We start from the raw sequence: 12,963 nt of genomic DNA on the forward strand, positions 1-12,963 counted from the left end.
AGATTTTCTCTTTGTCAACAAATGTTCATGATTGCTTCCGTGCTTGTTATCGGTCTTTCATATCACTACTAGTTATTCATTATAGTGATTCGTTTGTTAACCTATCACAGAAAACGTTCCAAGACATATTTTTACATAAACTGCTATTGTGGTTTATGCGCAATGGGGGTTTTGAACAAACTATCGAGAGAGTTGTACCTAATTTGATTTGATACCGAGTAAAGTAGGCTTAACGTAATAAGTAGTAAGTTGTGACTTGATAACTGCTTTAAGTAATGCAATGCTATTGCGGGTAGCAATTTTTCTACTTCTGTATTTTCCTTTATCGTATCTGTGGTTTATGCTGACTTATCAGCGTTGGACACCAGTGTACGCTGCGTAGACATGGGGGCTACAAATCGGGTCTGAACTAAGCAAGGGAACGCAGCTACGATGTCTTTAAATTGTTTAAAATACAATTACAAAACATCAAATATGCTTGAGGTTTTTATTTCTTCAAAAAAGTAGGCACTGAGTGATGGAATGTAAGCTTTACCAGATAATAAAATTGTGGTAATAGGATTATAAATACACTTCGATGACATCATGCCCCGCCTACTAAATTGATTGGCATATCATCCTTGCGTTTAGCTATATTTTAAACAGGCGGATATTCCCAAGAATTAAAAGAGGGTAGATTCGAGCGTGACTGTTAACAACGAATTTACTCCAGATACAATAGAGGTAATTACTACTAAATATAGATTTCGTTAAATCATGTACATCTATGTAACGTATGTTATTTAGGCTTTCGGTATGTATATAGATAAAAATCTGGAGAGCTACTGCCTATCCGAAGAATTTATTCCAACTATTATCTGTTAAGCTAATTTTAAAAACTATGTGTTCTATAAATAAAAACTATAAATAAAAAAAAAAAACTATAAATAGGTTATGGCTAATGATATGATGGTGGAATAACAGGTACTATGTGTTTACATGTATATCTAACCATATTGTTGTCAAACATAGATAGCATTATATTATCCTACGATAGATTTTCATCCGACCGTACAGGTTTTTTTTCTATCTCTGCCAACTGATGCAGCGACATGTCTGTATTTTAGAAAAACTAACATCGACTTTTAGCTATATACGAGTGCTGATCTTTCAGAATAAATCGGTTCTGTATGTTAGCTGAGCCATGTATAATGAAAGGCTGTTGAGCAGCACATATGGTCAACCGTTGGGCTTTCTGGAAACGACAGGGGCCATGTGGTGTGTGCGTTTGGCGAGTATCTCACCATGGACCCAGGCGCATACTGTGTCATTTTTAATTATAACAGCCATTTTCATAATAGACTAGTGCAAGATAGCTTTCTGCACAAGTGCAGTCTAAACGAACCCTGGAAACAGCTCTAACTTAAGGACTGACACGCTTAAACTTCTAAACCAAATGATTTTTCATGTATTCAATTTTCCCCTAATGTACGTGCCAGTATGTAAACAAACTTCAGAGGTCAATCTTAAAACTGGGCTAGAGTCACTTTATGAAGCCCAACTTTTTTCAAAAACCGTGTTGGACGGATTATTCCACTGCACAAATAACTAGCCAATCAACCAGTTCATCCAGTTACCCAAACATATGATTGATTTTCAGTTGAAAGCAAAAGTTGCGCTATCGGTTATCCAGTAGTAAATCGAATATAATGATAGTGCTTTTGAATTTGCGTAATTCCAAGTCTGTATTATATTCAGAAATTTACATATGTCCTAGCGTTATGGAATTGCAAGGGTACATAAACTGTATCCACGTCATGTTACTAGTCCTAACCCCAGTTGAGGGTATTATCCTAACGGTCCGATTATCGTTAAGGTCCTATTTCTACAACTGTGACACCATGTCTAGCATATACTGAAGAGCGTTCCCGCTTTTTTACATGCCACGTCTAGGAATTTTTAAGCCTCAAATTACGGCTTGACGACAATAAATAATTCAAAGAATACTTTATTAACGAACATGTTTAAAACAATTTCTCTACCCTAATACTTTCATTCACTTTCCGTTGCACTTGCATACGGCAGCTTTACGTCTGCTCATTGACAGGTACCGCATAGAAGAGCTGGAACGGAATTCAATGCGTGAAAGGCGCCTAGAGACTAAGGGGGAGGGGTGTGTGAGGAGCGTGGGTAAGAAGCAACGTGCCAGCTGCTTCTGGGGTTTGGAGAGAGCTCCTCTGTCGAATGCCAACCAATCTCCCACGGACTCTCTGCCTTCCCCGCAAAACGCGCTTTTTTGTGAAGGCGGGGTACTTTACCTCAGGCCGTGGTAGCAGGGAAGCAATCAGTGGGGCGTTAGGGACGACTCGTGTTGGAGCATTTACGGGTGAGAGGTTTCCTCCCTTTCCCGTTCCTTTCCCTTCCTCTTTCCCTTCGATCTTTCCTTCTCAACATCCTGCGTGAGCCAAGCGCAACGTGGTGGTTCCCATAGCCATCTACGTTCGGCAGAGAGCTGCGCTCAGGGCAACCTACAAAAATAAGAAGTACAGCAGCAGGTCTACAGGAGGCAACGCTTCTTCCCCGTCCACACAAAATCGCGCCTGAACTCGACCAGAAATCGCGTGACCATGTCGCGGTGGTTTACCACTGTAGCCGTTAACCTGCGCCTGATGCTGTGACACCCACGAATCTCCAGATAAGGCGGCAGCAGCAATAGTAACAATACCCTCCTAGAATATTTAGGTGTGCCATATAAATACATACACTCAAATATTAACATACCCATAAAAATTAATTCTACATATACATACATTCGTCAGTATGCAAATTTTTGTTTGCTACCAATACTTACATATACATATGTAAGTTGAGGCATTCGTAAAGCCAACATTAAAACGCCTGTTGTTGCCGTCGCTTCTGTCGCCATTAGTAAACACCTCCGCAGCCTCTGTAATTGATATGCTTAGTAGCGCTTCCGTTTAGACATAAAAAAAAAAGACGAGAACGGCAAAAAATTGCTGTGTGCATATAAACCCGTTAGGTGGCCGACCCAGGTGCGTCCGAAGATGCCCGATCACGAACTTTCGACCCCCAAAGTTCACAGCCCGTGAAGGGTTAACTTCTCTTTTCCGAGAGAAATCAGTTAGCTACAATACAAACGCAATTTGTTTGCTGAATTGTGTATTCCGTTCGTGCTGTTTTGTGCTGTGTTATTGTGCTGTACCCCGGTGCTTTATATCATCGCTGTTCGTCTTGCAGCTCTAACTGTCAAACGTATAATACGTCTCTACGCCTCTTATCGTCAGCAGCAGCCGTTGTCGGCGAGCCTGCTTGCAGGCGCATAGTCCTACATAGCCTATGCCAGCTAAATTCAGACTCAGACTATACATTATGAATGGTTTAATTCCGCTTCGATTTACTAATTCCTTACATTGCATAGCCACGTACGTACATTTTCTATACATATACATACACGCGCTCACGATACAAACAGGTCTAAACACAGCATCACCCGTATACGATTTCGGAAGAAGAAGGAAACTACTCAAACTATTATCATCAAAATAGCACAGAGAAAATCTGTTAGTAACGCGAGACTTGCACTTGGGTTATCGGCTGTTTTTTATTCGTTCATCGAATTGTTGGAACGTTTGATATTTTTTTTTGGCGTTATAATTATCCCCAATTATCTTTCATCCTCTGGCGACTGTCGCTGGAACTGGCAGTATTAAAGCAGTTCTCTTCGTTCATACGCCAAATGATTTAAACCTGTTGATATACTATATGGTGCGGTGAAACAATAATACAGAATTGGCTGAAGAAGGAAAACGGAAGGAACGGAAGAACAGCGAAATTACCCTATAGGATATATCATAACTCGAGAAGCAAGCGACCACAACGGCAGCAGCTGCTACGCGCGATAAATGCTAAATACCAACGAGAACTGAATACGTAGACTAGTATAGGAAGCTAACGAATACCAGAATAATGTTCGGATCGAAAAAGAAAGGTAAGTAAGATGATCGGATACGCTAAACAAAGCCGAGAACCAAATAGGATCATTTTATTTATTTTATTCATCTGACACTGTTTAGGGACATAAGTTAGGGCGTTGTACGAGAAATTGCGCGAGACCAGATCTATGGGGAGAAGTTGCCTTCCAATTAGTATACCGTCAAGACTTGAAAACAAACCAGCATAAATCAGAATCATCATATCATCTAGTCTGAAGTATTCGTTCTATTATTCAGTTATGCCTCTTTCATTTATGTAGATTGCTCCCTTTTAGCAATTGCCTTCTCCAGGGGGAGGTACGACCGGATATGAAAGTATTTTCCGGTCTCAGTATTTAGCGCAAGTAACGGTCATACACTTGAAGAGATTCAATCCCGGTACGCATTACTGCGACATCTTTCGGATTCCGATCATAATGAAACTAATGTTTAGGGCGCTGAAGGTTTGCTCTGTTCTAGCAATATGTGTTCGATAAGGTTGGCAACTCGATCATTCTGTGTACGGGAAGATCGGCCTAAATACGTACACATCAAGTTTTACCCACAGGTAAAGCGCTAGTGTTAGAAATAGTTCTTTTAAGTTTTCTGTTGTATTCCGTTACACATCTACACTTTCCGCTAATCGAAAAGCCTGTTTTCATTAGTCTCGACTGCGAGCAAGTTCCCTACGTTCGACGAATTGCTCATTAGCTATGCCGCCATTCATTTCAAAGCGCGCAGACGTTCGTCTCGCCATCATGCCCACGCTGTAAGCGAAAGCTCTGACAGCGTTCTGGGAAAGGAAACCTAGAGCTCCTGAGCCATAGCCTGCTGTAAAGCCTCTTCGTTAATATGCCTCACAAACATATAATGCCGTGTAAACTAGGCAGAAACAAATAAGTAAATCATAGAGAGAAAAACAAAAAACAGAACAAACCCCATACACAAACTGCAATTGCGAGACAATATGATATTGTTAATCTATTGTTAAACAACAATATCACAATGAATGAATTAAAATCAAATGACCTCATGATCTGAAGTCACTCACGTGATAAAGCAGTACATTTTATTACGTTTAGTCCAATTGTTTATTTATAGGTCCATATCTAATTAGTACTATTAAAATTAATTTAATCGGCTTTTAACCTTAAGCCCGATGCAGAGTTTCCTGAAAGCAACGAATTCGATCATTTTTTTTTTCGTTTAAGCAAAACGTTTTTCTCATAGCTATAGCGAACACTTATAAGCAATATTCCATCCATTGCGACAGAACATATCGTGTATAGATTGTGGTATTAGCTCATATGATGATGATCTATCCCACAAACGACGAGCCTACCAACCCACTGTAAACTCCATGTAACCCAATTCATTTCCATTAGTTGTTGTCATCATACTAGGCTCTGTTTAGAGCTCTGATCAAGTTCGTAAATACTCATTAAGAGGAATTCTATACAGAATAAGAGTTGACAGGTAAACAGTTTTGATTTGCCGGACGTTAGCTTGTGGTCATCGTTTAATCCTTCGCCTTCCTCGTCCGCACTTCGAACTGAACTCAATCAGGACAGGCCTACTTGCTTAGATACGAAAAAGGTTTTGTTTTTAAGCTTTTTTTTTACAGTTTCAAATGCTGTGAAGGTTCACTCACCTGCTTAATCTGTTACGGATAGACAGCCCTTTCAACCAACACGAGTTAGATGAACCTACCGTGACTAGTTTGGCTGGCTAAAGATTAAAGAGCTCACCATTATCGAATAAAGGAAGTGCTACATAATATTATACATTTCATTTGGAACATATATATATATATATATATAGCATGCAGACATCAGCTGCTCATCACACACACACACACACGGAAAAACATGAACCCCACATAGATTATTCTAGAACAGGTTTTCATGGAATTAATGTCGACATCACCCGATTTGCGTCTAGCCATTCTCACCGATTTAGTGTGACGTCATTGGTTATCGACCGAATATATATATATATATATATATAGTTATTGTGTTTAATACAGCTATATATGTTTACAATATGCTTAAAATTAAAAATATATGCCAAGTTTTACATAACAGTATACATGAAACATTTTTAAGAAGCTTAGAGGTACCCAAAACTGTACAACTCTTGAAGGAAAGTTAACCCGTCAGCCTTAGCACCATGTATTCTCCATGTTCGTTCAGAAAATATACGATGCTGCAGATCCGAACTCTCGTTAATTATAAATAACTTTCGAAATAGCTCAGATCATTTTATTGCTCATGCCAAACATGGCTGCAACGCAAAACACGTTGAAGTTAAGATGTTAAGAACCATGTGCACTAGATTTCAAAAATAAGGTTAAAGCACGCATTGCCAAAGACATTTTTATGATTGCACTTACCTACAGCAAAAACGATAATATGGCGCAGTAAACAAATTAGATCTAAAACTAGCCATTTGTGTAAAAAAAAAGATTCGGCATTTCAATGAATTGCTTATAACCAATGATGATGAAACGAGACTGCCAGCTCTTCTAAGCGGCATCTTGTTTGCATCGGCGACTTGCTTGTAGCGTAAACATTTGATACATACAGAACGAAGTACCCTATGTGTCAAGTGTACTCAAAATTGACGATTTCTATACTACTAAACTATATTCGTGTGAAAAAGATGCCCACGCTTATTAAGTAAACCTGGCGACTTTTTCTGAGTGCTTACATAACGGAAGCTTCCTGTTCTAGGTGATTAGTATAATCGATTGTGAAAGCTTATGGCCTGCTTGTTTTCCCTGCAATCTTGCTTCTCACGAATCTTATCGGCTAGTAGTTAGTTTAAAAGAGTAAGTACTTCATGGTCCAGACCTGTATTCAAATATAGCTTTTTGGCGATCTGGTTTTCAACGAAGCAAGTAAATTGGCTGGTCTGGACTTCTCTAGTTGCATCGATCTACCTACAGATCTGCAGAGACTTGAGAAATATGCGATAAAAATACTAACTGGAATATTCCGGAAATAGACGGACGATCTGCTAAAGTGCACGCTCTTGCCGTGCGTGTCCGAAATTGGTAAAAAAAAAAATGGCACTTCTCCAGAATGTACGTACTTAGCGTTAATGCTTCAAAAGAAGTATAAGTGAGTACGAATACCACGTCAAAAGTCTACTGAAGATGAGACCTAAGAAACTCCGTTATTGATGTCTTACGTTTGCTGTTCGTGTTCGCTCCTGCCGGTCATGCACAGATATCATCAGATGAGGGAACGTAAGTGTGAGGATTAGCGATCCAAACCCCCCTGATCAAAACACCAACGTGTTTTGGTCATCGTAGGCGAGCTTTTCCCTGATCGCGATAAGGTATTTTGGTATTGGTTTTTATGGATTGAGATGCTTCAATTTCCTTGAGCATCAACGGATATTTAATCATGTACGTCGCGTTTCACCCATACAAAAGGAAAATGTGTTTTAACCTATCCGTCAACTTATGACGTGTTTCCAATCTTAATTTCTATTACTTCTTCAGCGATAATGCGGTAATATGTACAGGTGTTCAGAACACATCAACGAACATGTAAAAGTTCTCCAGTCATAATTATTGAAGCATACCGACAGAAGCAGTGGACGTACCGAATTTCTTCTCGACCGCTCCTGTCTGCTGTCTTTGTTGAGTTTGACGGATGCGTTCTTCAGCAATTTCATACCTGGCAGAAGTCGCATCGATATCAGGCAGCTCGAATGTGCGTCTTTTTTGAATCTGCCCGCGCGATGACAGCAGTAATTCAACGTAAAGCTGTCCAGTATGCTCTTGGGCCCCAGCTATTGTCCACGAGCTGCATCGAAACAGCGTAACGAACAACGAACACGGCATAAGTTAAGGCAGTGCCTTTAATCTTGTCTAAATAGCCTACTGGTATTTACGATCAGTATTATACTTTATTAAACTTTCCAATAAATGGTTGTTTTCAGTGTAAGACATTTGCAAGGCGTTCCCTCAGTATACAAAATAAGAGTGCATTAAATTGTTGATCTTAATTATACTGGCCAGTAATTAATTATATATATATATATATAATTAATTACTAGCCACTAGTTTCCCCATTATGTTTATCGATCTATCTATTCCCCTACTATACTCAATGAATTACTGACCAACAATTAAAAAATAAAAACTTTTATAAGCTAAACGTCAGGCCACATCCACCTCTGGGAACTGGTTTACGATTACGATACAGACATCTGTGAATTAAGATATTCACAGTTGCAGATGTCCGCTGCTGATACTAAGTAACGTGATCAAAGCTTTAACTTCAATTCAGTTTACATGACTGAAGCTCTCCGTTCGATCGTTTTCCAACCAGGTACTGTTCTGTAAAGATATAAAGCAAATGGTGCTATAGCTCTCTAAATAGTCGAGTGTGTAAGTGAAAGATTCGAAAGCCTAGTCCTTTTATATAGCTTTATATACCATTGGCATTCCGTCACAAAAAGGGTTTCTTTTGATTAAACTTTATCTCTCCGTGCGTTTTATCTTTGCTGAAGTGACAATGATGCGTAAGTCTTTAGAGTTGGCACACTAGTTGTGGGTCCTATTAAAATGCATTGCATGTCTTAGTAAGGACTATGAATATGCAAGTGTGTCCGTCGTAATTCCAAATCTCTATTGCTTTCAATATGAATTTACTTAAAGGTCACAGCTAGAAAAATATTAATTTTTGTTTTCAATCTTTATAACAAAGTCTGTGGTAACAAAGAGGATGATTTATTCCCGGTTTGTTTTCCGATGGTTATTTCCCCTTCTTCGTGTTGCTCAAACGATAATTAATGTCTGTTGTTTAGGTGCGGGTTTTTTTATTTATCTGTTGTACTCATTTGGTTATTCTGTGTACCTCTTCAATTCTTGAAGTACACGATATGAATTACGTGAACAGAATTTCACCTTTACCCGTCCCGAAGCTAAAAATCCTATGCAAATTGCCGATCGATAGCTTGAAACTGGTGGCTAACAGATGACCGTGTTATAGCTGCACTAAACACACACTGCTACATCAAAAACGATATTCGATCTTCGTTGAAGTATATTTTGTCGCCCCCCGCTCCCCTGACGCCTGACAAATAAACTGATTTTTTATAATGACCAGTTACTTACCACTCCCGTAGCATTTGTACAAGGACAAGGAAAACGGGAAATTGTCGGAGACACAGAGGTACCCGGACAACTCACGAGTCCTTCGAATGCGGAAAGAAACCTAGCTAGTGCAGTGAACTAAGTCGCGTTTCTCCTGACAATATACACATGCATCTAGGCCTACATATATATGTGTACTTTAATATATCGGAGTGCCATCTGATAACACTAGACCGTCATTGGTTGGGGCAAATTTGGATAACGTGATTTGACAATAATCTTTTGCGTTATCAGATCCTTCACGGGTGCTACATATTATTTTACTTATACGGACGTTCTCCTTCTAGAAACAAACCGGCGTAGAAAATTAGAAAATCAAATGTATGCAATTTTCAATCATCTTACGAACGGTACGGTCCAGTCGCAAGAAGATAACGAATTTGCTTGCCGTTTTGGCTTTCTTTAAAGAAATGTAAAGTTAGTAAATTGTCCTATCGAACAAATACTCCATCCCTGGAATAGAAACTGAGAAAAAGTCATACGTTGAATATAGTGCAACTTGGGAAGCGTCATTTATGATGAATCTTTCGGTGGTACCACGCGTGTTAAGGCCTGAATACCGGTTCCTTGACCACTCTATCGGTATAGGGGCAATAACGATTAATATGATCAGTCGAATCGGGCCCGAACTATTAGAAACAGGTGCGACTCCTGAGCAGCGCAGTGTTACACGAGCCGATGAGTAAGTCTAGCGTTAAGTTTTATCTTGCGCAGTGCCACGGCAATGACGGCCACAGTCAGGCAAAAGAGGCTGCCAACAAACCGTAGCAAGAACAGTAAGGTGCTTCGATTTTGATACATTGTTTTCTTTGGGCTACGACTTGTAGCCTAATAGATGAGTAACAATTCTATCATCTGCCTGAAGCGATGTCCAGAAAATGAAATAAGCCCAAAGTGCCGAATCCTGCCAGACCTTTTACAAAGCTACACGGTAAGCAGGACGTGCGCCTTTTTCCTAGTGTTCATGTGTGTAACCGCATCAAAAGAATACTTAAGCTTAAGGCCGTATCCAGCTATAAAGCCGACGATCGGGCTTTTCACAGTATCTAAACGTTACAAAGTAGAACTTATAGTCGAGGAAAACGTAGGAAATCAAAGGAAAGCTTTATTCGTATCGCAGCACTGTTGTCATATCTGGTTTTTTTACAACTATCTTAATATGTCTATAATAAGTGATAAATTTTATTTACCACTTCAGATTGCTAGCCGTGGCCTTTTTTAAAATAATTTGACTCATTTGCAGCATCAGATTTATAGTCTTACGCTTTACGAACTCTGCATAGTACAGCTAAAAATTTTTATTAAGTTATTATATACATGTGTGACTCAGTGTAGGTGTACGTGGCCACTGGAGTAGACGAAGCATGCGCAGCCGTGAAACAGATGCTCAATGGGGATAATATTTTCTGCTCCGTTCGTCCAGTTTCCTAGTTGAGTGTAACTACCTCAGCCCCCATCGCCCCATTTGCCCCGCGACTAGAGGTTATGTGTTCATTTGCAGGTCAGAGAGAACAACAGACGTGACGTTACGTGGCAAATGTAACGTATGATTGAAATCTAGCAAATTAGCTGAACGTAGCTAGAACACACTGGTGGCTTCAGACCGAAGAACGGGACCAAGAGTTAACCCGCATTTCTCGCCAAACTTCTCCGATGGGGGACGTCCCAACGCAAGTTGACAAACCTGCAGGTCAACACGGACAGGTGCTCATTACCCTCGAGACTGTATTTCGTGCTGTACAATTCCCGTTGTATAGACAGCCTAATGAAAGCACCATACTGCGCCCCTTGTTTCACGAACAGATCATGCTCGTAAGTGTAGGTCTGCCCTATTTGCAGGGAAGGGGAAGCCAACGCACCAAAAGGCGTGCGTGACTTCACGTAGTGGTCAAGGCAGCTTTGCTGCCATTTGGGAGAGATGAGCCTCACCAAAGTCCGATGAGTTGAGATGTGGTTCGGAAGTGAGTCCGTGAGCTAGCGTTTTAGTGCCACTGCACATTACTGACAGAAACTCAAGTCCGGATAGTGATATTTCTGTTATCAGCAAGCAATACTGCACCGTATTTCTGTCTTGTGACTTCGAAGGAAACTTTTTTTTTTCGTTGAAGTAAGGACTACCAGTTTTCACCGGATGTTTACGGTCTTTGATAGGATATTTATAGTAGCTTTATAGTAAGAAATGCGGATATCACTATAACGCATCTCGTGCGTTTGGCGCGATTATGTGGGTCTGTCTTACTCGTAGGTCAGATTTACGTTCTATGCCATTTCTGCATATGATATGCCCCTTATTTATTTATTCAACCGCAACGAACCTTGGCTGCTGCGAAGCTCTTTTGAAAAGTTGCATTTTAAGGTTAATAGAAAAAAAAAAAAAAAAAAAAAAAAAAAAAAGAAAACTTAGAAGTTAGGGGAGAAAATAAAGCTCCAACAAAAACGTTGTTCAAACTGGACCTTGGTACAATTTTCCGTCCTAGAATTTATGTATTTCTTAGTTTATGTTCTAGAAAAGATTTTGTAAAACGACTGTTGTGATACGTAAACGAGATAACATAGATGATCAACGGTAGTTATTGTGAATGTGGATGATGACGTGACGGTGTTGCTTGTTATGGCTCACAACTAACCGTGAGATAGTGTAACAAACGGCAAATTCGAAAAGGCTTCCCTATTCTAAAAAATTCATCAAATATTAACAATCGACAGTACCATTCTGTAAAAATGGCATTAGTGTCCATGTTCATGGGATTTACTGGATTCTTCAAAGCTGGAAAGTCGAACGCTCTTCTTCGAGGAAGATATTCAAGTAAGATCCAGATACGTCACGTTGTTATAAATGAAAAAAAACAAAAAAAAAATAGCCAAACCATTTCTATTTCTCTAAGATAACATCTGTTAAATAATGATAATAATACTTGAATGCTTACTGAAAACCTGACAAGATTTGGCTAAAGCAAACTCCAAGGATTTTGTTGTTGTTGTTGATCTCTATAGCTACAAATAACAGCGGGTCGAACAAACTGTATTGCTTTCAAAAAATATAGTTCTAGAGTAGAGCTGAAAGGAAAATATTTATAAATGGCTACGAAATTATGTATCGTCTGGCTATTGATCATAGGAAACTAAAGTTATAATAGTACACATTTCTAGAATAATGTTTAATGTATAACACTGGTAATTTTACGTAAAAATCATTCAGTATACAAAGGTTTATAGTCGATCCATCGATTATGTTCCAAGCGTTTCCAATTTTTCCCAAGCAAGGTATATACCTTTAAAACTAATATAAGAAAACTATGTTAATTCGCCTAGAATGGCAACATATACTTTGCGCAATCGCTCGATCTACGTCTCCTGGGGCTGATTGCGAGCAAATGGATGCTTTGCTGCAGATTTCTACTTCAGCTATTGCGCCCAAAAGGCCGGGTAACGTTTGTGCCACCGTAGCTGTTAAAGGTAGCAGAAGTTGTTGACGAATGGACGCACGTTCTCTCTTTGTAGAAACACGACATTCAGCTTGATACAAACGTGTTTCAGATCACGATACCTTTCCCCGTCGGTACAGCAGGTAACGTAGTTCAGGGAACTAGTCGCAGTGGACTGTCAGTTTGTATCAATGCTCTTAATCACCAAGATAGCACAGCTCACCTACTGCTGGTGCTCTGTTCTAATGGGTCTACAAATACTCAAACTATTCTCGCTAAAGGCTCTCGTCTATTTTACAATTGTACTACCTGTATAGTGTTTGAAAAATCGAATGATGGAAACTAATAAAATGGCTGTCTAAATCATATACCAGCTGTGTACACGTGAAATATATAT

At 39.5% G+C, this 12,963-nt stretch overlaps 1 protein-coding gene across 2 annotated transcripts in view; it reads left to right on the forward strand.

The window, feature by feature from the left end:
- Nucleotides 1–2,017: 2,017 nt before the first annotated feature.
- Nucleotides 2,018–12,963, forward strand: part of LOC111264027 (calsenilin) — a 109,241-nt gene continuing 98,295 nt past the window's right edge. The window contains exon 1 of one of the 2 annotated variants that reach the window (XM_022839604.2): nt 2,018–3,988. In XM_022839604.2, the coding sequence (XP_022695339.1) occupies nt 3,967–3,988 (22 nt within the window). In that variant the 5' untranslated portion in view covers nt 2,018–3,966. Of the gene's footprint in view, nt 3,989–10,266; nt 11,948–12,963 lie in introns of those variants that run through there. The other variant, XM_022839601.2, reaches the window with a different exon arrangement.

This window comes from Varroa jacobsoni, unplaced genomic scaffold, assembly GCF_002532875.2.
Source record: "Varroa jacobsoni isolate VJ856 unplaced genomic scaffold, vjacob_1.0 scaffold_814, whole genome shotgun sequence".
In the NCBI taxonomy this organism is placed as follows: Eukaryota; Metazoa; Arthropoda; class Arachnida; order Mesostigmata; family Varroidae; genus Varroa; species Varroa jacobsoni.